Here is a 27,454-nt window from a genome sequence, read left to right as displayed (position 1 = left end):
TGGATGTGTTTGAATACTCACTCTCAGCAGCCTTGAGAGCATCCAGCATTTCATACGCAGGTTCGTCCTCCTCCTTCTCCTCCTCTTCCTGCTTGCTCTCTTCTGTCCTTATCGGATCTGCTCCATCCTTTTCACTTCTGTCTTCTTCAAGCTCATCTCCTTCCTCCTCACACTCGCTCTGTGTGTCGTCTTTCTGCTGTATTTCATCATGCGTCTCCTGTACAGGCTCTTCCTGTTCCTCGTCCTCACCTGGAATGTGTGCCTCCTCCTGGGGATTGGGCCTTGTGTGTGTTTCCAGCTGCTGTGACGCGTGTATGTCAGGCTCTGGTTCAGCATGAACGTGCAGGATAGACTCTGGATCTGAGGGTGGTGGGGGGGTGTTTAGAGAGACCGTCTGTGGAGTGGGTGGTGATGGTGTAGGTGGAGGAGGAATGGCAGCGAGGCTGTGAGGAGTGTCATAGAGGGCAGAAATGGCTGACGAGATGCTCTTCTGCAGGTCCTGGTTTTTACTGACAGAATCCTCCTCGTCTGAGGAGAAGGACGGCAGGGTCTCTAGGTTCCTCTTGAGCTCCTCGTCAAGTCTTTTACAGGGTGATGGACAGTTACTGAGACCCAGGCTTCCATCACCTTCATTCTCTCCAAAGTGAGGAGGTGGAGGAGGGGGTGGTTGTGGCGATAATGGGCGAATGCCTCCCTTTATTGAAGAGGAATCCGTGGACGTGCACCCATCTACAGGTGGAGCTTCAGTGCCTGGCTTCTTCCCCGTTTTTAAGAAATCCAGAAAGGAGGTTATGAAACCCGACTTCAGCTCTGAAGATTTCTCATCCGTCTGAGAGAAACGAAAAGGGCAGAATGGAAGAAAATGGACAAATAGCACAAGTAAGGCAAAGATAGAAAATAGGAGCAGGAAAAAGAATGAAAAAGCCAGAAAACCTGCTTCAAAATAAATGTTCTTTGTGATTCATCATCCTTATATTTTCAAATCACTGTAGTCCTACTCTCTTATATTAGGTGTGTCTGGAGAGAGGTAAAACACCTTACTGAACAGCAGGGTGGTTGATGATGGTTACTATGAATCAGTAACCTTAGCAACAGCCACCCTAGCAACAGCACTCTCCCTTTCTTTTATTGCATTTTTTTAAGAACTCAGTCATCGGGGTGGTCTGCCAATCATCTTAGTCTATGGCCATTGCTCCCTCTAGTGGCAAGAAGCAGACACTGAGAACGGTCACATAAACTAGCATTTAAAACAATATATTATGAGTATATATTATCATATTACAATAAATATGAGTGATTTATTGTCTTCTCTATAGAACTAAATCAGATCTTGAATTAGAATGAATGCAAGTCTTACTGAGCTGGAGAGCTTCTGCATGGTAGCCCAGGCCTCGGGGGTCATTTGGTCATCCATGTCTCCCTCCCAGGACATCTGCTAATAAATAAATAAAAAAATATAAAATTGTGCATACACACAAAAAAAAGCATATATGTACACATACTGTAACACCCGACTAGCTGTCTTCCACCCTTTTATCCAGAGGCTACCTGTTGCTGAGGCAACAGAGGACATTTCATAAGTGCATTTTAAACATATGGAGGACATCGTTTGATTAGGGCTGTAAAATGCTTCTTGCTTAGGAACATGCTTTTCGTAAGCTTTTACTTCTCCAACGTAGAACAGAACTTTGGCAGTATTATTTTAGGTTTTTTGTTCAAATAATTCATTCATTCAATTTCCTTTGGCTTAGTCCCTTAATTCATCAGGGGTCACTAATTGCATAAATCATAGTTTATTTCATGTCACATGCTACAAATTGCCTCAACTGGTAAATAGCACTGTCTAACGCATAGGTTTCAAACTCAATTTCTGTAAGGCCGCAGCTCTGCACAGTTTTGTTCCAAACCTGATCAAACACAGCTGATCCAACTAATCAAGGTGTTCAAGACTACTAGAGACCTTTTAAGCAGGTGTGAGTTGGAGGTGGTTGGAGCTAAACTATGCAAAGCTGCGGCCTTCCAGGAATTGACCACTTGTCTAACGGTATTAAGCAGGGCTAACTACAATGACTAGAAATGTGCTTGATAAAGCAATCTTTAAAAGTCTTTTAAATGTTTAATCCATTGTTTAAGTCTATCAGTGCTGCCAACACTCTGGCCTGGCAAGTCTTCCAAAAAATATTTGACCTCCTCACACCTCCTTCACTAAACCTTGCTCTAGATTTGTAGGTTATTTAAAGACCCAATATTAACTAATAAATGAGGTTGTCATGTTTTTAGTTCCTAAAATTGTAAAAACAAGTTCATCACAATTTATTGATTGTGCTCTGTCTTTATGCTAAGGTTTTAAATGCACCAACTTCTATGATAAAACAAATCTTGCTTGTGATTATGAAAGGATACAGTTATTGCAACAAATGATGTGCTAAACTACCAAACCACTGAAGTGCCACTTGTTCTACATTTTACATAAAACATCTGGAGTTATTTAAAAATCCTCTGCTAGATTTCAACATTCACTAAAGATTTTTCCAAACTGAGACTCACCTCTTGGGCTTTCTGCTTCATTTTTTCCTGACCACATCCCATATCATTCCTGTTCATGTCGATTCTGTTTAGCTCCACGCTGTTAGTGGGCCCTGGGCTCAAACCAAGAGATGGTGCAGATCCTACCGAACCATCAGACAATACTGGATCTGTGCTGGACATGGAGTCTGTCCTCAAGAGGGAATCAGATGAGGGCATGGAAGGAATAGGGAGCTTAATCTGGGAGGAAAACAATTAAGTATTTATACATAAGCCAATTTTTAAATGAATAAACAATATTTTTTGTTATGGTTTCATTGATCATTAATCAATATCTAATTTACTACTGGTACAAACTTTAAAATTTAGCGTACTTTGATTGGCTTGATGGGTTCCTGGTATTGTTGCTGAGGCTGATGCTGTGTAAGCTGTTGGTGGTGCTGCTGTTGATGATGAAGTTGTTGTTGTACATGTAGGTGCTGCTGTTGGTGCATATGTTGTGGTTGGTGCTGCTGTTGTTGTTGTAGATGGTGGTGCATGTGCTGTTGTAACTGTGGTTGATGATGAAGTTGAGGTGCTTGTTGGTGGTAGTTCTGCCCCTTATTCATGTCTCTGTGCATATCCAGCATTTGATCATCCTTTCTTCCGCGTCCTCGTCCTCGACCACGTCCCCTTCTACTTTCTCCCCCAGGCCCCAACATATTTCTGCAATATGGTGGCTCAGGAAGAGGCCTAATACGTGGCCTACCCCTGGGTCTTGGTGGACCTTCACGTTTAGGTTTGGTGGGTTTTCTCCCCCTCTTCTTTGGGCCATCTTGTGGGAGCATCTGTGGAGGAGGTCTAAGGGATGGGTATCCTGAGGGGTGGCAAAAGTCTAAATCACTGATTAAAGGACTTAAACTCCCAACTCCTGAACCACTTCCAGACTTTCTGCAACTGGAAACAAGATCAGGGAGCAGATCTGGGAGACGTCTACTGTTTAAGCGAATATCAGCAGGAACATTTGCTTTGTCCTCATCATCTTCAAACTCATATTCTTGAGCATAGTTCTTTTTAACCTGTGATTGGGCATTGGGGTCTTTTCGCTGTTTTAGGAGATGAAATGAGCTTGTTTTTAAAAGTTTTTTAGGTCTAGAGGAGCAAAAGATTGGGGAGGAGAGCCCCCCTGTTCCAGGACCACTACCAACACCCACATTGCCCATCATTTTGTTTCCAGTTCCATCCATAACTTGTCCCGTGCTGCCCATCCCAAGGCCTGGGCCCTGAGACTGGATTAAGCCCAACTGTTCTGTGTTTACAGTAGATGGGAGTTCATGAGATTTTAAGGGGTCAAGATCTAAGTGCATAGTACCATTGCCGGATTCAGACAAACTGTGGCAGTACTGCCCATACCCCTGATCACCATGGTGACCCATCATGTCATATGCACCTCCGCCACCTGTATTTTTAACAACATCCATTCCATCTGGTACTGATCCACGTGCCTCTGAAACACCATCCTGACCTCCTTGTCCTGCACTTCCACCTCCCCCAGCACAACTTGCCTTGTAATCTTCAGAGCAGAACATATCTTCCATTCCTGGAAAAAAGGACCGATCCTCATCTTGGAGAAGAGAATCTGGAAAACAAATAGATGTCAATGGCACGAACCGCTGTTGCTGCTCTTGGGTCTGATTCTGGTTCTGAGATGTTTTCCCCACAGGACTACCAGTGTCATATTGATGCTCTTTAAGCTGATCCAGCTGTGGCTGTGAAAGCTGTGGTTCTTGTTCCCTGGTTTGTGATTGGGGCTGTGGAGGTCCAGAAGAAGGTTGCATGTGGTGAGGGTGCTGGTGAGGGTTATGATGGTGAGAATGTGTCTGTGGCTGATGATGGGCATGAGGAGGTGGATGGTGTGAGGTCATATGGTGCAAATGAGAAGGGGCTGACATGCTCACATCAGGCTCAGACAAGAAGTCATGAAGCTCTGCTGCTGGTTGTTGAGAATGGTGGGACTGGTGATGTGAGGACATCCGATGCTGTTGTTGTCTGTGATGATCAGCATTGCTCCCATCCCCTGTGCCAACTCTATCAGAAGGCGCTGTCCCTTCCCGACTATTTGTCCTGGATAAAGATCTCTCTAGCATGTCTAGTGGTGAAACAGAATTTTGACTTGACTGGCTTTGGTTTCGCTGAGCCTCACGTCCATAATGAACCTCCATAGTTTGGGACTGCAGCTGGAGTTGAAGTTGAGAAGCCTGTGGCTGAGTGTCTACTCCTCCAGGGCCACTATTTCCCAATCCCCCTGTTTGTCCAATCATGGCCTGCTGACTCATTGGGTGTTGTTGTTGTTGTTGTGTAGAAGCCTGTTGGTTGTCCATTTTGTTTCGAGTGGTATGCGAAAGTACAGATTGGAGAAGGTGAGCTTGGGAGGTTTGCTGAGATGGGTCAGGTGGAGAATCCATTAGTCCAATGGTGGACTGGGTCTGTCGCTGCTGTAAGTCTGGAGTCTTTCGCAGGTATGGTAATTCTGAAGGATCCTGAGCTTTCTTAAGATCCATATGTGAGTGGGACATTGAATGTGGATGAGGGTGCTGCGAATGCTGAGGGTGTTGGGAGTGTGATGGGTGTGTAGGGTGATGTTGATGTGTTTGATGAGTGTAATGGTCTCCTCTGCCATAGTGGACCACTGAACCAAGAGAGTCATGTTGACCATGAGAATGAGCGTGTGACAAAGAATCAATTGCACCTCGACCTCCATTTGTACCAGCTCCAGACAGGACTCTATCAGCTTTAGTTTGCTGCTGCTTTTTCAGAGACATCTCTAACTGGTTCTCTAAACCTGTGCCTTGGCCACAAGAGCCAGCAGTAACTGTAGATGCACTGTTGGTTGTATTATTAGTCCGAATGACACTTTGTAAATGATAACGTTCTTCAGATGCCTTATTTAGTTCATAAGCAGAGAGTGACTTTCCTCCATCTCTACTCTGGGAAATGGATTGGGGCTGTGGTTGTTGTGAAGCTACTTGCTGAGCTTGTTGAGAATGATGTTGGGAGGAATTGGGTCCTGGACTCTGGGAGTGTAATAATTGTTGAATCAAAAAATCTTCCTCATCTTCTTCATCCTCCTCTTGAGATCTTTCTACACCAAGCATATCAGAATCAGACTTTGATTTTGGTGGTGTTGTGTGATAAGACTGTGTTTGCTGAGGAGGCACCCTTGAGTCCGAGTAACCTTGTGGAGAAGCCAAGAATGCTGGGGAGAGGACTGACGATAGGTATTTGCTGCCCCCATTCCCTCCAGGTGATTGTGCAGGTCGAGTTGGCACAGGGGAGTGCAGACTTGGGCGAATTATTCCAGAATTACTTGAGGGTGAAGGGCTGGAATCTGGGAGGTGGTATGATCCTGCACCACTTCCTACACTACCACTAACTGACCCAACTCCCACACTTCCTGAACTCCCTGCTCCTGAACCAGTGGTACTACTTGTTGTACCAGTACCACCTCCAGACACCATCAGGGCAGGTGAATGTCCTGTGCCACCATAGCCCATTGAAGGACTTCCTGCCCCTCCAAGAGATGGTGGTAAAGAACCATATCCCGAATCAGAGCCATAGACCACCTCTGCTGAAAATGAACGCCCTGTTGTTCCAAGACTTCCATAAGCTTTTCCAGATCCTCCAAGACTGGAACCAAGATCTTGGGCCTGTGGAGAACTAAATCCTCCATATGGCTGGGGCAGGTGAGAGGGGGGTGGCTGACTTGGTGAATATGACTGTTGTTGTGGTGGGGTCTGACCAGGAAGGCCAGGGGTTGGTTTGACAGGAGCAACAGGAGAGCCATATGTAGACAGGCAAGGTTTTGGTGGCTGCTGCTGTGTAACAGAGGATGACACTGTGGGGGGTGGTGGAGGAGGGGGTTGCGGTGCTGACTGAGGTGGTGGTTGCTGCCTTGAAGGTGCAGAGGAGGTACTGGATGAGGCATTGGGATTAGAGGCTGAGGAGGAAGAAGAAGTGGTGGATGAAGCAGATGGAGGGGTGTGGGGTGTTCGAGATGAGGAGGAGCCCGAAGAAGAGTAGCCGCTACTTGAGCTGGAGCTTTTCCCTGTTTTCCCAATACCACCACCTGAACTAGCTGAGGAGGATACTGAAGAAGTGGTATATGGAGGTTGGATAATTGGCCGGTAAATTTGCTCTGATCGAGGTGAGGGCTTGGGGTCAGATGATGGACTCTGCTCACCCAGTGGACTACAGTTTATGGCAGATCCATGACGATGATGGGGTATCTGCTGGTATCCCGATGCACCACAACTAAGATAGTGTTGAAGAGGATGAGGTGTGGAAGAGGAAAGTTGAGACTGTCCAGGAGAAGGTCTCTGGTAGTGCTTTATCACACTATCTTGTCTGGGGATTGCTCTTTCCTGGGACTGTGGTTGAGGGGGTGCAGAAGAAAATACAGAGGAATTGTAGAGTTGAGATGACTGGTCCTGCAGCTGTGAGGACAGCAAATTAAACTGGGGGGGTAAATGGCGTGATGATGAGGATGCAGATGCTTGGGGTGGAGGAGCACTAGTAGGTTCTTGTGGCCCTCTATATGAAGCATTCCCACTCTGTGAAGACAGAAGACGGTCAAAGCCAAGGCTTGATTGGGAGGGTGTTTTGATGTGCAGCAAAGGATCATGGGGTGACAGAAGACCATTGGAAGTAGGACTGAAGGTAGGCGTGTCCTGCAGAGATAATGATGGGGCCACTCCAGGGAAGGAGCGCCCTGAGAAGGATGCAGGGTGCTGATATGCCGACAGAGCAGAGGAAGAGGGAAATGAGCCAGAGCCAGGTAGTGCACCAGAAATGAATAGCTCTGCAGGGGCTGGGGTATGCATTGCTACAGCAACAGAGAGAAAGAAAAGGAAAAAGAAAATGATTCAGCAGGTAATGAGATGATTCATTTCACGATATAGTTTACTGTTTTCAATTATATAACACTAGATTCGATAAATCTGAATACTAACCGGTTTGCCAAGAGGGGGTGCGAAATTGGGAGAGAAGGGAAGAGGCAGAAGGTGGTGGCTGAGCCCCTCGGGATTCCAAAGCAGAGATCAAGTTCATAACTGAAGCGTCTGGTCCTGAAGGACTGGCATGATGTAGTCCGGTATCAAACAGACCTGAAAGCCCTGTAAAAGATGATTATCAAAACAAAGTCTAACACCTGCTAAAAATAATGTCTTCTTTATATCTCAACTTTAAAAATTAAAACTTTACCACTGCACTAGAAAGGTAGTTTCTAAGGGAATGAGAACCAAATTGCTACAAAAAAACCCTACAACTACGGGTTTTACTAATTACCTATACATTTTTCTAGAGCTTACCTAAGCTCCTTCCTGCGCCCCATGCCCCGCCCTGTCCAGAAGTGCCTGGATGATGATTTGTTGCATATCCTTGCAGGGGGTGTGGTGTAGCATAAGGTTGACGATGGAGGAGTTCTGAGTCTGGATGGGAGGATCTGGAGCTCCCATAAACCAAACTGTAACACAGAAGATTAAAAAAAATGTAATGTAATAAACATTATTAACTTAAATAAAATAGATTCATTACAGCACAATATTGATAATTCTTAAGTTCTGTAATATTAATACACTTTTAATATGTAGTTCAATCTCTTCAGCATTAAATAGATATAATAAAAGTATAATAAAAATGCAAATAAATTAAGTACAATGAAATAACAGAAAACACATAACAGGTATTTACATCGAAATATTTGATACATTTAAAAATAAAGGGTTTAATGAATCAATTATATAATCAAACAAATCACTACTTTATTTTCTAATTAGACAAAATGACTCAATGAAACTATGGCTTTTTGTACAGTTTTGCTAAACGATCAACCTCTGAAGTTTTTGCATTAGCATGTCATATGGAAAACTAACAAAACAATAACTCACTTTACTGTTAAAAATCTGCCCTGTGACATTGGGATGGATTTCGTTGTTCCCCTTCTCATCTGACAGTGAAAAAGTCTATCGGGCTCTCGACTTATACTAAATCCCTGTATAGAGTATCAGTTGACCTAGCCTGGCATTATCCCTCTCACACCACAGCCACACACAAAGATTAGCCCTTTAATCAGCCTACTCACTTCCAGATCCTCCCTCTCCCTAAAATCTAGCAGGATCTGATTTTGCCAGACCATCACACCCTTGAATACATTATCAGGATCCTCAAAATCACCAAGTCTATCTATGAATTAGCTAAATATGCTGACTCATCAATATGCAACTCCTGAGCGATCGTTTACGAATTCATTTTTCGTATTTTGTCTCGCTTTTACCATTGCTCTGACTGGCGATGTGCAATGATACAGAGCGTAGCTCAGCATTCTGATTGGCCACTCTGCCTGTTGCCAGCCAATCAACTGTCTTTTGCAGTCTTTGCAGACTGTCTCTGTTGTTCCCTTTCATAGAGAGTGGCCAGTTCAGTTGACAATGGCGGTTAGGATGTTGCTGAGGTAAGACACAGAGCGCTCATTGATAAAAGCTCTCCACTGACTGAATTGCCTTGGTAACCCCCTCCCCTCCATCTTCAACAGGCTCTTAGTGTGAGTACAGCTCAGTTAGTCTAGATCCCTCTCACTCCGAGACCAGAGTGGGAAGCCACAGACACCACATACTGAGTGAGCGCGTGGTGAGGGGGTGGGTGTCATTCAACACAAGCGCTGGAGTGGACCAGAAAATCTATTTTAAATCCTATTAAAGAAAGACCTTATTCAAACCTGCATCTTGTTGAGCAGCATTCAAGAATTGCCCAAATAAAATCTCTACAATCAATACGCACAGCCCCTCATTGAATAATTTACAATTCAGTCCGGACAGGATGCAAGAATAGATTTACATTGTCATTCTCTGTTAAATAGACTCCTGGGCTCAATATAGGCACTGCAATGCATGTCTCCCAAAAGCCCTTAATAAATCTGACAAAGACAACTGATGTCCATCCTGAGGGGCTTCCATCTGGGAGCATGTCCATCTCTTTTAAAAACACCCTCGTCTTGGAGGCACAAGGCTCGTGTAATTAACTGGATAAAGGCTCTAATGAACTGGGCTAAACATTTAAATGCATGAGTGAGAGCAGACATCCCTGCTGCCAACTGCTCCACTGATTGCACCTCTGGCATAATACGTAATGTACAGCGTCATGACAAAAGTCCCCTTATGATGTTTTGATACATTGCGGCTTCAGTTTCATACGGATTCTTCTGTGAAATAGTTTTAGATTACGCAGTGCAAAGCAAGCTTGTAAGATAAGCTGAGTCACTGCTTTAAAAAAAAGTATCATGTAAGAGTGACATGTAGCATTAAAAAAGAATTAGAAAAAAGTTAAGCGATAGAATCAAGTCATAAATTGGATGTGAATCTTGTTAATTACACAAAAAAAGTACATATGATAAGTCCTGACAGGCAGATGTTTCTCCTGCTACTGAACGTGTTATCTTAAATAATTAATGCATCATAGCATCAGTACTGTCTCTTCAAACGCAACTATCCATGTATGTAATATAATAATTTGGCGCAACAAAAAGAAGCAGTTTCACTTCTAGGTGAGATGAGGATTGATAAGAATTAAGTAATAGTAGGCTTTTAATTCCAATGTGGCAGATCAAACATGAAGGAACAGATGACGAACGAATAGTTAGGTACATTGAAAAACGAGGCAACCTGGTGTTTTTTAAGAAATATTCTCTAACAAATTATAAAATTATTAAAGCTATGAGCTTTAATGCAGAACATTTTTATCGTTTGATTGTTATTTCATTTTATAGTGCATGTTTTTAGTATTAAATTTAATTATGTTGATTATTAATGATATATATACACATAATACACAGTTGAAGTCACAATTTTTGACCCCCCTGAATTATTAGCCTCCCTGTTCATTTTTCCCCAATATCTGTTTAATGGAGAGAGGATTTTTCCAACACATTTCTAATCATAATAGTTAATAACACATTTCTAATAACTTTTTTCTTAACTTTTTCTTTTATTTATTTTATCTTTGCCATGATGACAGTACATAATATTTTACTATATATTTTCAAGACACTTCTATACAGCTTAAAATGACATTTAAAGGCTTAACTAGGTTAATTAGGTTAACTAGGCAGGTTAGGGTAATAAGGTAAGTCATAATAGTATAGTGATGGTTTGTTCTGTAAACTATCGGGAAAAAAAAAGGCTAATAATATTGACCTTAAAATGTTTTTGAAAAAATTAAAAACTGCTTTTATTCTATAGCCGAAATAAAACAAATCAGACTTTCTCCAGAAGAGAAAATATTATCAGACATACTGTGAAAATGTCCTTGCTCTGTTAAACATCATTTGGGAAATATTTAAAAAAGAAAAAAAATTTAAAGGAGAGCTAATAATTCTGACTTCAACTGAGTGTAATTTGTTTGTTTATCCATGTGTCCTTATAGTCTTCAGTCAAAAACACAATTACATCCTGTCTTTGGACGCGTGCACTGGGCTGAGGGCTATACATTTCTTCTCCAGCAACCTGTCATTCACAACAATTAACAAAAAACAACATTTTTATTCTTTAATATTGTATTTCACTTGATAAATCTCAGCAGGGAAGACAGGAATTTCCACGTGATGCTAACTTTAATGACAGAAGGACTGGAGCTCACATTTGTGAAAAACGTGACAATCTTTATACAGTTTCCACATCTAATGCTGTGCCAAATTTACAGCAGTGGTAAAAATTAAGAGACAATTTCTCAGTGTGTCTGTTTTTAAGACTGAAAATCATGCATTTGAGTAAAATTTCAATTTACTAAGTAAACTACTGACATTTCTTCCATATTATTTATTGTCATTTTAGATAATTATTTTTGCTTAAAATAACAAACAAGGTGACATCTTTTCAGTCATGTTAATATTTATTTAGACAACACAACATTGATGTTTCAACCTCATAAGAGTTACAAAATCAATACTTGGTAGAGTAAACCTAATTCTCAATCACAATCTCAAAACCTTTATTTTTCTGTATGACAATGCTCTAAAAGACAATGTGTTTTTATTTAACATTTAAAAGAAATGGTATCTGGCAATTACAAAAAAACAAATATTAAACTTTACTCAAAGCCAAACCTAATAAATCCAAAGAAGTGGTCTCTTAAGCTGCGTCCCAAATGGCACACTATACACTATGCACTCATGCACTATGTACTTATGCACTTACACACTCAACAGGATAGTATATGTATGTAGTGCTGTCCCAAATGGCACACTAATGTTTTTTTACTAAGCGGAAATTCAAACCGTTTCCCTGATGACGTTTGACTGTTGCCAAATCAGTGAAATAAACGACTGAATTATCAAGTAATACCTGCCGTGAGTATTGCCGCATTTACCATCCGGAGGCGCTATAATCACTCTCGTAGGAGAATTTTGCTTTCACCATCCAAAATAAATAAAGTTATTCAACATGTGCCTCCGATCGCTCCGCCCCTTCCGCTACGTAAGCAAACCTGCGGTCGTTGAGTGCGTGAAGTGTCCATCATTACACACTTCATTTTAGCGGCTGAATGAGTGCATCATCCGGGTAATTAAAGTGCACTTATTATTTTGAGAGTTTTCAATGTGAACACACTACTTACACTATTTATACTACAAAATGGCGTAAAATAGTGCATAAGTATGCGATTTGGGACGCAGCTTTATTTCCACCCATATATTTGGTTTAATATAATAATAATAATAATAATAAAAATTATACAATTTTTTTATTTTCATGAATTTTAAAACAGAAACTTTATTATTTTTCTCAACCTCAACTACAGTGGTAGAAATTGAATATTTATGGCACGTCAGTATCCAATCACATGCCTTGAAACAAAGACACTAGCTGCGTCCCAAATCGCATACTTATGCACTATTCTACGCCATTTTGTAGTATAAATAGTGTAAGTAGTGCGTTCACACTGAAAACTCTAAAAATAATAAGAGCACTTTAATTACCCGGATGATGCACTCATTCAGCCGCTAAAATGAAGTGTGTAATGATGGACACTTCACACACTCAACGACCGCAAGTTTGCTTACGTAGCGGAAGGGGCGGAGCTATCGGACGCACATGTTGAATAACTTTATTTAAATTGGATGGTGAAAGCAAGATTCTTTTACGAGAGTGATTATAGCGCCTCCCGATAGTGATTGCGGCAATACTCACGGCAGGTATTATTAGATAATTCGGCCGTTTACTTCAATGATTTGGCAACCGTCAAACGTCATCAGGGAAACGGTTTGAATTTCCGCTTAGTAAAAAAAACATTAGTGTGCCATTTGGGACGACACTACATATATATACTACCCTGTTGAGTGTGTAAGTGCATAAGTACATAGTGCATGAGTGCATAGTGTATAGTGTGCCATTTGGGACGCAGCTACTGTGACTGACTTTTTGCAAGAGAATATGGCCATGCATTTGATCCGCATGCTGGAATTTATTTGTTAAATTTGTTTCTATTCTAGTTTATGCACGTTTTTTTTTTTTTTTTTGTAAAAAAAAAAAATATATATATACAAAATTTAAATTGTATGCATTTGGACCAGATGTACACTTTATAAAAAATAAAAATCGTGTTTTTTTTTTTTTTTTTAATTGACTTGTGCTTTTCCATGAAGAGCCTAGGGATGGGCCGATAAACGATATTATATCGAATTGCAATAAAATTTAGATCAATAACAATGACTATGTTTACATGGACATCAGTAATCAAATGATTTGCCTTAGTCTGAATGAGACAATAATATAATTAAGGTGTTTACATGAGCTGCTTTTTGAATGTTCATTTAAGGATCCTCTTTCACATGTTACAGCACATATAATTAACGTCATAGCGTCACCACACTATCCACATTTCCTCCAAAGTTTCATGTAATTTCGGGTGTTTTATTTTTAATTTGCTGCAGTTTGGCACTTTCACTTTCATTCTGGAACATTTCATGCTTGCCCCCTGTGACAAACCAGATATTGGATGCAAGTTTGAACTGTTGGAAAAGTTGTTTTAATGGAATTTCATACCGCACGCTGAATGGGAGACAACCTCCGCCTTTTGCGGTGTACGTGTCTGAGGTCTTCACTGACTCAGTAGGTGCAAATAATAGTGTCAAACAGCCAAGTGTGCGTGTGTGTGTGTTTGTGTGTGTGTGGACTATCCTGTCACAAAATGCAGCAAAAAGTCCTACATGATGGTAATAGTTTGATTGTGAGGTTTACACATCTATACTGACCTTCTATAATGCGACTATAATCGGCATACTCCACAAGTCCTTATCTGATTTCTCTTTAGTTCGATTATGACCTTAATCGGATTAATCAAAAATAACTATGTACATGGTAGACTCTTAATCAGAGTATTGTCTTAATTATATTAAAATCAGATTATTGGTGTCCCTATAAACATACTCTTTGATCAGCTCTGGACTTTTTATGCTGTATTGATCTAAGAGGCAATCACACAGCAGAAATGTGCAACAATAAGAATCTAAAAGTGGGTTGATATTAGAGATGCACCAAATTTTCATCCAAATTAATCGGCCGAAAACTTTATGCCATTAAATGAACTCTCTAATATTTGTGGCTTTAATAATTGTTGGGTTACTCTTAAATCTGAAAGAATTAACAACAGATTTTAAGATATATAACGTTATCGTTCAATATGGAAAATAATTATCGAGATTACATTTTGGCTATATCGTACAGCCCTAGAAGAGCCTTAAAATTAAAGGTACTTTGTTTCGTTTTTTTAAAATGTTCTTCACATTGAGATCAAATGATTTCTTTTATGAACCGCCCAAAAAGGTTATTCTATGCAAACAAATAAACCAATAAATAATAATAATAACCCTTTGAAGCTTCCATCCAATCATTTCTTCCTCAACCTCTGCTCTCCGTTCTCACTTTGTTACATCATGCTGCCTTAAACCTTCAGTCAATTAATTCATCCTGTTAAACTTCGCACCTCCTGCCATTGTCTGTGTTCTTCAGCTAATTAGACGTGATTTGACAATGGATAAAAAGAAACACCAGGTAAAGAGGATAAATGTGAAAAATAAACAAACAGCAATAAAAATATAAAGGAAGGGTTAAACTGGAAGACTTAATTGAAACCACTGTACAAGTCTGCTGCTAATTATATAGGCAATAATTCAACACAGTCCCCCCCCCCAACAGGTGCAAAATGTTTACAGGCTGATGGGCAACTCAGTCATGGCCATTAATCTCCATTAGAAGCGTGCAGAGGTGTGTAGCGGATGTACGCTGCCCTAAGAAGGACACAGGACCTGATGAACCTTCCCATTATGGACTCATAGTACGCCTTTCTCAGCTTCATAACCAAGACATAATGTGCAGCTTGTGCACAGGCAGGCAGCAGCGCCATTATTTTATGTTTATTCTCATTTAATATTAACACATGCAACAACGTCTCCCATTCATATGAATCAATATTGTAAAATGTGCTGTCCGACACAGACCCCGGTGTCATTTGGTTTCATTTTATGCTAATTTAACACTTCTTGGTGTTTCATCATTATCTAATGGCTATGCTTCCAATGACCCAAAGCGGCCGTTTCACCATCTAATATTCATTCAAAAGCAGAAGCAATTTTGGGGAAACCAGAAGAGAGAAGATTCAATACAAAAGCATTTCATTTCGTTTTATCCGGCGGATGCTTTCAGCCTCTGCAGCAGCAGCAGCAGCACTGAAGCTTGTCCATCATCATAAGCCTGAACTCCTCATTAAGATTCTGGATTCTATCAATCTGCCTGTGAGTCTACAGAGATGCTCTTGAGTCAGAAAAACAATATTAAAGAAGACGGCAGAAAATTCCTCCTCCGGCTTGCTAAGACTGAGAGTCAGTCAGAGATACTGATGCAGCTTTGCATATCCAAACACTGCTGGAATGTAACCTGTTACAAAAACTTCAACCACAAGACAGCATTCGTAATTGTATGATTTCATAAAAAGTCATGAAAGGAATTCTTCATACAAACAAGGAGTGTCTGGCCGCCCTGATGTCGCCTAGGCATGCACACTAAGAATAAAAGGGATCCACACTTTAATAAAAGGCATCCACACTTGAAATGTTTCATAAATGCACAAATGATGCAAGACTTCTCAATACGACATGACAAGGCACCAGATTTCCACCTGACAAACAAAAAAGCTATAATAATTGTTTTATATTTTTCTGTACATAAAATAAGCACTACAATCGTGGACACTATTAGCCCACACTTCATTCAATTACAGATCACACCAAAATTATTAGACACTTTCTACTTTAGCATTTTACTAAGCTCCCCATATAACAATAGATGAAAGTATGCTGTAGGTGTGCAGCCAATGTACCACTGACTCCCTGCATGCACCGCGAGACACTAACGCCACCAAGAATGATTGCATGCGCGCTCTGTAAGCTGCTAAGATTGATTTGGTTGTCACGGCGACTGATAACGTACATAGCCGGGCGCCTTTGAACTGTAAGTAGGCCGCGAAAATAGTGGAACACGGTTGAACGTACACCGAGAGCACGATCTGAAACACTCCCGTTTTCAGGTAGAAACAGATCATTTTAACACTAATTTGAGATTATAATGTGGCACATTTCTCAAAATGTCGTGGCTCTTTATTTAAATTAACAACTATGTGAAACTAAATAAATAATTAGTCAAAAAAATAAATAGTTTCTCCTAATACGCTTGTCTATGTGTTATATTTTACACATATTACAATATTAATCGGTCACATTTGAGAGCTCTTAGTTGAATACGTTAGCACTGCGTCTTACGTTTGTGTTTACAGTGTGCACGTCTCGGTCACGCTGTAATTTCAGTCAGGAACACTACACACTACACACACACATTTGGTGCGCTGCCAAACGACGGTATCCTCAAAAACAGTGGCGACCCTTTTTTCCTGTTAGATTATAAGAGAAGCAATCAGGTTATGCAAAGTTCTCTTATTTACCGTGCAGAGTCTGACACTAAGCTACATTAGTTGTTGATTTGGTATTTCGTACACAGGCAGTGTTATGACATGTGTCACTGAATAATGCGCGTGGACTCTCAGTAACTTCACCTCTGCATTGTGACATTTAACATTAAAACACATTATTCAAAAATATATATTATTTAGTAGCAGACAAAACAGAATCTTGGCGATTTTTACAGACAAATACCCGTTAGCCGCGGAGATAAGCTGCATATATTGTAGCTAGCGACCATTTCATCCCCAAATACATGGGGTTGCTCGTAATTGGTCGCCTCTGAAATAACGCTTTGTCAACGTGCATTTTGTGCCACGCATTACTCGCCACACCGAATTAGCGTGTATGCGAGCACGGCGTGCAATGTCCGGTTTGGTGCGCCTCCGAGGCAGAAGGCTTGATTTTTCATTTTTGATAATACGCTAGCAAGCTGAAGCTAGCTAGCAACATCATCCCATCCCCCCTCTTTTCGCCCCTCTCCCCCTTTTTTCTGTCTCAGTCTACCTTCCGTATCACGCATTAACTCTCAATCGCATTCCTTGCATTTTCAAGACACCCCCTCCTCCCTCAGAAATGACAATACCGATGGCTGTACGTGGAGCCAGCGACAATATAGCGCATGCAAGTGAATGAACTCAGCACTGGGAGCGAGAGTGGGAGAACATGCATTGCACAGCGTCCGTCCGTCCGTCGGCATGGGCATTGTTACAGCCAGCTAAGCGCATTTATGCAGCCAGTGCATGGAAGTGGACTTCCACGGGCGCCCTTACCTTGCCTTCGCCGATCTCTCGTAACTCCATCCCGTTCCAGCGCCCAGATCACCGAATCCTGTGCCAGGATAATTTCTATCCATTAAAAGAAGAGACAAGGGATGAAGATGGAGAGATAGACAGGGGAAAGGGGAGGGAGGTATTTCCTAAAATTCTAACACACTATCTCTCCCCGTGTCCTTTCCTCTGCGCTCAATGTCTGTTTATCTCTCCCGTTTCACAAGCAAGTCCTCAAGAATAGGACCAGCACAGAGGGGGAGAGGAATGGAGGGAGGAGAAGGAGGAGGGGGAGATGGAGGATACAGAGGGGAGGCGGGGAGGGAGGGGGGTGAAGTATTACACCAACCACCGCCACCACAAAAAATCCGGTTTCTTCCTTCCCTCCCCTCTGTTGCCCTCTTATATATCTCGATGCCTATTGTCCTTCGCGGCAGAAACAGCGGCGCGGCTGAAGCTCTGCATGTCGAATCCTGATGCCATTGCTCGCTACACCCACGAGACGTACGACACGTGCTGACTGTACCCTGTTTCCTCTTAGTTCTTCGCCTACTGCATTGCCACACAAAAGGTGAGATGTACTAGGGCTCTATAAATAGCAGTCTAACGAGTGCGCGTTTGTATACAGCTGTTGCGCCCCAAATATTTACATCATGGGCGAATTTCGTCAGAAAAAAAGTGGTTTGTCGTCGCCAGGCACATTAAATTCTATAAATTTACTATAAATGTGCATTATTTCTATTCGAAACCTCAAATAAACGCTACGGCGTATAGGTTTGAAGTACTTATTTTCAGGTATTTGTCCAAAAAGACGCCATTTTCATGAGTGAACTAACTAACAGGCTCGCGCACACACGCGCGCGCACGCCCCCCCTCTGCCGACTTGTCACACTCTCTCACACACACATACGCAGGCTGTCTGGAAGTCTCGTGCGCACTGCCGCCTTGTACAGCACAGAGGCACTACCGAGTGAGTGAGGATTGGACGCTCTCTAGTGCTCTCTGTGATACTGGGGAAGATAGAGCCGATGATGAGTGACAACAGCGGCTAATGGCAAACACTCTGGAATCGATTGGAGGGGTCACGCGCGTGCCTTTACACAGTCCAACGACCAGTCAAACCCAATCAAGGCTTGTTTAGTTATTTTTATTAACAATGAACATTTAAAATGTCTAAACATCTATTTAAAGATGACGCAAACTTGATTCATGAAAACATTGGCAATTCACAATAAAACCTTTGGTAGCAAAATAATGTAATAAACAAGGCAAGCGCTAAACAGACAGCCCAAGTGGAATAAGTTAGCCAAACAGTGACTGAAACTACATTTGTCTGTGGCGCATGACCACCATCTCGAAGCCTCAATGTAGCCGCGCACTCCGTTCACCAGTGAAATAAAATCCAACTCGTAAAATTCTTCTTAAAAAAAATCATTGCTCATTCCTCATTTTGAGATTACGGTGGTGCAGTTGGAGTCGTCCTGTAAAGAGCAGAGAGGGATATTTTAAAACACATTCACATTTTGCAGCAGGTATACACTATGCATATATAAGCAGGCTGCTTTTACCCGGAGTATGGCGGTGGAGGTGCGTCATGCTGGCCACTGTGGGTCAGAGCCTCATTGTATGAGGGGAGACCTGCAGGCACAATACCAGACAGGGGCACAGATTCAGGAACTGGCCGCCCGTCCTCTCCCATTTGCACAGGAACACTGTGGAGATGCAGCATCCATTAGAGGGAGATTGCCACATAAAAGACACATCGCATACAGGGGTAATGATAGCATGCACTTACCTGCCCCCTCTTGCATTTTTGCCTCTGTTCTTGTAGCAATAAACGCCCAGCACAGTGGCTATAACCACTACCAATACAGCAGCCACGATGCCAGCTGACAGACCAGCCACATCAACTTCAGTCAACTTCTCTGTGGAAGTCAATCAATTAGTTTGTCATTGGCAACAAATGCTCATATATTGCTTTCGTATTTAATCTAAATAAAGGTGTTTACACAATGCACTTTTGAACTGGAAGCTGAAAACATTTCATGCACTTTGCTGAAGAAGGATGCATATTTGTGCTGGTGTGTATCCGCAGGGTCTTAAAAGCTAAATTTTTGGCCTTAAAAAGTCTTAAATCTATGGGCATATTGCGTTACAAGTCTTAAATCTTTTTCTAAAAAGTCTTAATTTCCCTTGTTTTTGCACACATTTCTGGCCATAACACCAGTACAATCACCAACAATGCCAAACCTTTAACTTTATTTAAAAATAGCATTTAATGGCTTGCCAAATCCTAAGTTTTATTATTGGGCAGCCCAAATAAAAAATATGATTAGCTGGTGTAGTGCGAGGACTAACTCTATTTGGTTTAAGATGAAAAAAGCACTTTGCTCCCCTTTACCAATTAAATATTTGCCATTTGTTAAGAATTATAAAAAAATGTAAAAAGAATTCAGATTATTTTATCATATCAAATACTCTTAGAACTTGGAAAGATGTAAAGACATACAGTTAAAGTCAGAATTATTAGCCCCCCTTTAATTTTTGATATATTTTTTTATATTATGTTTAACAGAGCATGCAGTTAAATTTTCACAGTATGTCTTATAATATTTTTTCTTCTGGAGAAAGTCTTATTTGTTGTATTTTGTCTAGAGTAAAAGCAGTTTTTAATTTTTTTATTATTAAAATTACCCCCTTTAAGCTATATATACACAAACCATTGTTATACAATAACTTGCCTGATTACTCTAACCTGCCTAGTTAACCTAATTAACCTAGTTAAGCCTTAAAATGTCACTTTAAGCTGTTTAGAAGTGTCTTGAAAAATATCTAGTCAAATATTATTTACTGTCATCATGGCAGAGATAAAATAAATCAGTTATTAGAAATGAGTTATTGAAACTATTATGTTCAGAAATGTGTTAAAAAAAATCTTCTCTCCGTTAAACAGAAATTGGGGAAAAATAAACAGGGGGGCTAATAATTCTGACTTCAACTGTATTTGGGAATTTATACCCCTTTTTCCTTGTCTTCCCCACTTTCTTTTAACCCTGATATGCCTTTAAAGGGTCACGAAACACCAAAACACATTTTTTGAGCTGTTGACAGTCGTATATGTGTCCCACATTGCTAAAAACACTATTAGGACACCTATATTTCACTAAAAAGTGTAAATTGGTTGTTTTTGCGTTATTTTAAGCAAATTCGTACTTCCTGTTTGAAATGAATTTTTGAAGCTGCGTCACGGTCATGACATAATAGCGTGTATTCCAGCGTGCAGACTGGACGTCTGTGCCAGAGTGTGTCTTATTACGTCTTACAGTGTGTTGCATTAATGCATGAGTAAGGCTTGGGTCAAACCAATCAGCGCACTCTATTGTGCAACTTCATTAATATTCATTACTATCACCGTGTTTTCAGGACAGAGACGCCACGTTGTGTTGGCAAAACAAGCGTGAAGTGTTGCTTTTATAGTTTGCTGCAGTTAAGTTTCGTTTTCATTTTCTCTCTGTGAGAGCTCAGACTCACGTGTGGATTACAGTGTACGCGACGCGCGACAACAATAACTTACGTGTCTAAGGAGGATTATTGTTTACCTGAGAGCTGTTCTCATCTGCAAACGCTGGGATCTGGAATCGTTTGTAGTATTCTCTTCATAAAGACGCGGCTCTAGTTGCTGGTGATTGTCCTGTCTCTACAGATTTGGTAAGTGAGCGACCAGTGCTCTTTGTTTATTCAGTTTGTTCGTATCTAACAAACTATTGCACAGAGTGTAAACACGTTAGCACCACAACCAAACTTTAACCTCATGTAGGGTTTTTACCGCATTTAGTGACCGGAATAACACGCGTGGCTTTCTGACGCTACCTGCCGTGTGCATCTAAGTTTCTGGGAAATGCGGAGGTTTTTTTTCTCTCATTCGCCGTGCGGTATAAAACATTGCATGAAAAATACACGCTTAGAGCAGTTCCTCGAATCAAATATCTCGTGTGTCGCGAGGGGCATGAATGAATTCCCTGAATGAAAGAGCCAAACTGCAGTTAAAGTCCACCATTTAATAATTTGGCTAATAATTCGACTACAGATGTCCATGTAGGTTAAACACCATCACATTCTCCTGTATGTGTGTGTGTGTGTGTGTGTGTATTTTGACTCTGAAACTCGCGCGTGCCCAAATCGACACTCCCACACCCTCCCACTTTAGTTCCTCCGACACTCCCCCCTAAACAGAGCTGGACACGCCCACTTTTCTGACTTTTTCCAAAGAAGAGGTGTGAAAACACCCTGCTGAAACGAGGGGGTTTCATGGCCCTTTAACATTGCAAAACACTGTTTTTTTCAGCATGTCTGTAACTGGGCATCTCTCAATTATCTTATTTATTTTCAGAGGGCACCATAAAGTCTTTCCAAGAGATTGTAGATCAGTATCAAATATTTTATATTTTTTATATAAATCTACAATTGCAACACTTTTTAAAACCAAAGTTGGACAAAGGAGAGCAGAGAACCAAAACAACGGAGATCAAATACCTTTTACTGACTCTAGCTTCTTTAAAAAGATTGATAACAAGGATTTATGACATTTTGTCTAACAATTGCACTTATGCCTGGCTTGGATTTAAGGATGTTTGGGAGAAGGATATTGTTTAAAAATTGAAGAGAATGACTGGGACATTGTATGACAATAAACACCAGAAAAGTACCTCTCTTGGGATCCATGAGCTCAATGAAAAATCTTTTAATAGGATATATCTTACAGCAATACGTATTAAGAACATGTTTGCCAATGCCACAGACTTGTGTTTAAAATGTAAAAAAAGATAAAAGGTACATTCATTCATTGTTTTTGGGACTGTGAGAAAATTTAGCCATTTTGGAAAAAAATACATAAGGTACTGGAAAATACTCTCAAGCTAAATTTTGATATGACCCCAGCTTTGTATTTATTGAATCTGAATGCAAAAATTCTGTTTGAAAAAGATGCATTACAGTTATTAATTGTCCTGGTATATTTAGCTAAAATATGCATTTTGCTTCTTTGGTCTGCATCACAGGCTTCATCTTTCAATATGTGGATATCACAAATTGCTACATGGCTACCATGTGAAAAACATACCTATGACAAACATAAAATCTGAAAGATTCTGGTTAATTTGGTCTCCCCTTTGAGAATACATAAGAGAGCTCTCTTAAATTAACACAGGATCCTTGTTATTTATTTACTATTTTTGTTTAATCTACACTTAAAGACTGCTCTTAGATGATGCATTGTACTTTATTTTTATCTATTTATTTATGTTTTTTATATTAGTTTCTTTGTTTTTTTTCCATTTTCACGACTGTACACTTTGTAACACAATTATACATTTGATGTTAAAATTGTGTAATGTGGGCATACAATAAAAATAAATAGCATTTAATTACTTTCCTTAGAGTAACGTTTGTTTAAAAGTTCACTATTAATTTACTTGTTAGGATACTGACCTGACCCATTGCTTTTCATAATTAAATTATTATTATTGTATTATTAAATGTATTAAATTAATAATCATTTTTTAGATAGGGCAAGTGAAAATCTTTTCCCACTGGGGGTATAAAAAGAAATCCTTGGCATTTAGCCCTGTATGAGTCTAAAATTTCATTAAATTCATTATAGTGTTCTTAAACATGTCTTAAATTTAACTTGGTCAAACCGTGCTGTAACAATGTGCATTATTACTATTATTACATTAAAAACTGGCCTATAGCAAATTACACACAAGTCCATGTGAACATACGTTGGTTGGACAATGCAATGTTGTCATCTGTGTGCCTTTTTTTGTACATCAAAACACATTGTTGAGTTGACCTAGTTTAATATATTATTTTAGTATTGTTTAGATTAGGGGCCACCAACCCTATTCCTGCAGAGCTACCTTCCTGCAGAATTCACCCGCAACCGTGATTAAACACATCCGAACCAATTAATAGAACCTAAAGCAGCACTTGATAATTACAGACAGCTGCGTCTGGTCAGGGTTGCAACTAAAATCTGTAGGAAGATAGATCTCCAGGAACAGGGTTGGTGATCCCTGGTTTAGATATTCTAATGAGTCATGAGACAGTAGCATTTAAAAGAAACTCCAGACGCACCTGATCACTGTTACCCTGATGAAGGCAGCTCTCTGCCTAAACGCATAGGTTTTTAAGGATTAGCCATGTGAATAAAGGCTTTTTAATACTTTGCACATTTGAGTGCCTTGGACGGATTTTTGCTGTTTATTCTGATGAATCCTTTGCCCAAAGAGCACAGACACATTAAAGCTACCCCCAAGCACTTATTTGTTCAATTTTGGACGATAAAATTATTTTATTAGAAATCTCAAAAATCTATATGTTGAATCTTCAGCTAAATCTATAAAATATCAAGTATGTTACTTTAACAGGAAAATATAATCACTTACGATGACTGTTGACGTAGTCTTTCCAAAAAGCTGCCTGTTAGAAGACAAATAGATATACACAATCAAATATGTCCTGCAGATTCTTCAGTTTTCCAGCATTTTTCAAGTGGTGCTCGCTGCAGAGCCATTTGGGCGAGCTGAGCTCCAGCGAGGGGGAGCTTGAGCTCCACCTTTTTTGCACTTCTTCTACGAGTGATGTCACTGGGGGTAGGGTTAGGGGTGGGGTTGGTGTACGCATTAAAACAGCTTACAGGAGGCAGAGCGAGAGCTCATGCTCCCCCTCGCTGGAGCTCAGCTCTGCTCAAATGGCTCTGCAGCGAGCACCCTCTCGCATCTTTGGCATACTTGAACCCTTTCCAATAGAGACTATGATTTTGAGAACCATCTTTTCACACGGAAGACAACTGAGGGACTCAAACTAGACTACTGAGAAACGGTTATCAAATGTTCAATGATGCTCCAGAACACATCAAGAATGTACAGGATAGAAATAACCATTTTTTCTTATTTGATTGTTTTTTTCCTCAATTCACAACAGCTCTTCAGACGTTAGAAAATGATTGAGAATTGTTTTACCAAATGTTCAATGATGCTCCAGGAAGGAAAAAGAAACATCAAGGAAAAATTTTACAGAAGATAAACATATTCAAGTACTTAAATACAAAGATATCATGCACTGTGTAAAATCTAATCTTCACACATCACATCTTTGTAATACTCACATTTTCACATATTCTGCAAGGGGATCCCAAACTTTTACACACCAATATCATGATATTATTTTGGTTATCACATGTCTTTCTTACCGTCTTTTTGTCATCTTCAAACACTTCTCTGGCCTCTTCATATGAGCAGATTTCCTCGATGCATTCTCTCTCTAGATTGCCAGGCACCACTGCCTCGAAATCCCAACTGTTATACAACAGTTTACGGGACAGAAATGAACCTGCTGACTTCTCTTCAAGGAAAACTGACAAACACAAGCAAATATTGATCATAATGAGGATTAGCTACATGCCACAATCCTTTAATGCACCATCAAATGCATTTAATAATGTCTTTTCACAGACAGCAAGAACAGTAGAGTATGAAGTAAAGAAATTGCAGTAAAGAATAAAAATGTATATAATTTTGCTTTCAGGGCATGAAATAATGTTTTAATGAACCTAAACTACACATCAGGTGTATGCAGAAGTAGTCTACTTCCTTACATAAGTGCAAAATGAGGGAAAACAACAAAAAACATCTAATGGATTAGCAAAAATAAAAGATGATATCAAGGTTTCACACTGTGCTTTTAAAAAGCGTCTCAGTTTTTATCCTTACCATCATTTTCGTTGTAAATCACTCTGCCCCAAACAAGATGCAGCAAGGATAGGAAGCTCAAGCATATTACTGAGAACCCCAGCATTATACCTGTTCAAAAGAATATTATAAGAGTCAGTGTTTTGTGGATATGGAGGACCTATGGCTATGGAAATAATAGAGTTTAAATAAATGCAAGACATTTGGTTTAAGTAAAATATAGCTTAAAATAAGTATTATATACAGAACATTTCTTGAAGACTTCCGATAAAAACAGAAATTTGAAACATTTGCTTTCCTTTTTCATAAAATTGACAACTGGTCAGGACATGTAGGCCTATTTTGTGTGATAGGACTGAAAATAAGAGTCTTTCCTCCAAATATATGGAAGAAATGTCATCAGCAGTTTTCTAAATAAAACATGTTTTATTCAAACACAGGACTATATTGGCATTTAAAGTATTTTGCGTTGCACAAAAGAACTACCATCTTAATTACACTTGGGGAAAAATCTTATCAGGCTAAAAGGAAAAAAAAAGAAAAGATATCAACATGTGTCTCAATCCCATATCTGATAAATACAGTAAACCATTTTACAATCTGCCAAGTGGTAATACATACACACACAGGGGCGGATTTAGTGATTTGGGGGCACTAAGCAATTCCACCTATGGGGCCCAAAAGTTCTAAAATCCACCTTTTGTACTTCAATTTATTTTAAAGGATTTATTTATCCGTTTTTCTCTCTTATATCACTCAATTACTCTTTTTCTACATTGTGTCCTAATGCAAAATAATAATAACAGCATGCAAGGCATCTTGTAAAACTTTTAAAATGATTTGTTTTCTTCAAATGAATTAATAATATATCTAAACTATTTTGTTTTTAAAGCTAAATCTTTACCTAATTTGAATCCTGGACTTCTCCATGATTGAGGGCGGGGGATACATCTGCGCAGATGTAATAAACATTAAACTTTTATTTTTTTTTTAGAGACTGATCATACAAAATATGACAGGATACCATGTTATAGGTATACTTTATACTTCTAAGTATTTATTTGGGGGCCCAAAGCGGCCGATTATTGGTTAAATCCAACCCTGTGAGCGCGCACACACATACACACACACACACAAACAAATTAATGGACAATTATGTTCAACTCAAAAGGCTTTTACAATATCGTCCTCTATCGGTCACTGCACTTATTATTAGGAATTATTAAATTTTATACATTTAAAAGTTACAAGTCTTAATACACATAAAACTTGACAAGTGACACTTTCAACACGTAAACTTATATCGACACACACTGACAACACAGCAGCAGTGCGAGAGAAAGACAAAAGGCATTTTTCATTAAACAAACATACAAAAAGTGCGTATTTGCAGATTGTTTCGGACATGCTGTTCCACAAACACAACAAAACGTAAAAAAGAAAGTAAAACTACTGCCTTTGCGTCTGAAGACAAACGACGCAGGTAAACGCCCGCTTACCTTCTTTATTCTCTCTAGTGCTCCGGACAAGTAAACCTTGAGGGCTAAAACCATATGCTAAAACGCTTTCAGACTTCTCCAGAGATTTCCCGTCTTGGTGGTGTAAACTGTTATATCTAGATGGTCACTACCAAGAATTCGCATATTCGAGGGTTTTGATTAAAACTTCGTTCACATTCACCTGTTTCATTTACAGCGAAACTCATCACGTACGCGACATTCCAGTTTGACAACATACCTCACCTTACAGCCGCGGGCGTTTAGAGGTGTGGCGACACTTAACGCCTCCAAAAACAAGCGTGCTTTACTCGTCTTTAGTGCCAAACGTCTTTAGTATCCGTATTTTCTTCAATGCCGTTATAATAATTTAGACTTTTAATGTCATTTAAAACAAAATCACATTTACGGTCAGATTAAACAGCTTCCGGTTTTTCCAGTTCATTGAGTCTCGTTTGGATAAACCGTCATTTTCACAGGTTATGAATGGGCCTCTTCATTTCTTCCACGCGGGAGCCGACCTGAGATGAGCTTCTGATGAAGTTGAGTCCTGTACAGGTGATACTACTCAGATAATAGCGCTTCAAAACGACAGGAAACAGTCTAAATTTACGTTTCAGTGTTGTCTTCTCGCGGTGGTTGATTCCTCTGGGGTTATTTTTTTTACCTTCACCTCACATATGCAGAGCAGTTCAATTGTTGTAGGCTATAGTGTTATCAAAAAAATGCCCAGTCCTATTTTAGCACCAGTGTGTGAGTTACTGCTATCAAGGAAACAATATAGAGTTCATTAATGTAGAATAAACTATTATTTAATTATAGTTATGTATCTATTGCCATTTTAAATTGTCATTCATTTTTGGTTTAGTCCCTTTA

At 39.9% G+C, this 27,454-nt stretch overlaps 3 protein-coding genes across 9 annotated transcripts in view; all 3 read right to left on the bottom strand.

Moving 5' to 3' along the window:
- prr12b (proline rich 12b) overlaps positions 1–17,573 on the bottom strand; it is a 34,999-nt gene extending 17,426 nt beyond the window's left edge. Inside the window, exons 1-7 of one of the 2 annotated variants that reach the window (XM_087244723.1) lie at positions 17,335–17,573; positions 7,872–8,026; positions 7,515–7,676; positions 2,901–7,387; positions 2,548–2,766; positions 1,358–1,435; positions 22–829 (exon numbers count right to left, since the gene is read on the bottom strand). In XM_087244723.1, the coding sequence (XP_087100849.1) occupies positions 22–829; positions 1,358–1,435; positions 2,548–2,766; positions 2,901–7,387; positions 7,515–7,676; positions 7,872–8,026; positions 17,335–17,417 (5,992 nt within the window). In that variant the 5' untranslated portion in view covers positions 17,418–17,573. The remainder of the gene's footprint in view (positions 1–21; positions 830–1,357; positions 1,436–2,547; positions 2,767–2,900; positions 7,388–7,514; positions 7,677–7,871; positions 8,027–17,334) is intronic. The other variant, XM_087244724.1, reaches the window with a different exon arrangement.
- tbc1d10b (TBC1 domain family, member 10b) overlaps positions 1–27,454 on the bottom strand; it is a 442,453-nt gene that overhangs the window by 358,486 nt on the left and 56,513 nt on the right. The gene's annotated exons all lie outside the window — the stretch shown is intronic.
- prrg2 (proline rich Gla (G-carboxyglutamic acid) 2) lies at positions 18,460–27,163 on the bottom strand. 5 transcript variants are annotated; one of them, NM_001202478.1, is given in 8 exon segments: positions 18,460–18,812; positions 18,900–19,043; positions 19,127–19,256; positions 23,778–23,811; positions 24,584–24,747; positions 25,104–25,193; positions 26,582–26,708; positions 26,820–27,122. In NM_001202478.1, coding segments are annotated over 6 exon segments (582 nt in total). In that variant the 5' UTR covers positions 25,189–25,193; positions 26,582–26,708; positions 26,820–27,122; the 3' UTR covers positions 18,460–18,787.

The sequence above is a fragment of the Danio rerio genome, chromosome 3 (genome assembly GCF_052040795.2).
Source record: "Danio rerio strain M-AB ecotype USA chromosome 3, GRCz13ab, whole genome shotgun sequence".
Classification (NCBI taxonomy): Eukaryota; Metazoa; Chordata; class Actinopteri; order Cypriniformes; family Danionidae; genus Danio; species Danio rerio.
This window is presented reverse-complemented; position numbering and strand designations above follow the sequence as displayed.

What these genes read in the sequence shown, in the direction of transcription:
- prrg2 (XM_087241840.1), bottom strand. Translation starts at nt 25,188, where the DNA reads ATGCTGGGGTTCTCAGTAATATGCTTGAGCTTCCTATCCTTGCTGCAT. An exon ending in AAAAATGCAAGAGGGGGCAG is followed by an intron (nt 19,044 to 19,126) that starts GTAAGTGCATGC and finishes GCATCTCCACAG; the next exon opens with TGTTCCTGTGCAAATGGGAG. An exon ending in CCTCCACCGCCATACTCCGG is followed by an intron (nt 18,813 to 18,899) that starts GTAAAAGCAGCC and finishes TGCTCTTTACAG; the next exon opens with GACGACTCCAACTGCACCAC.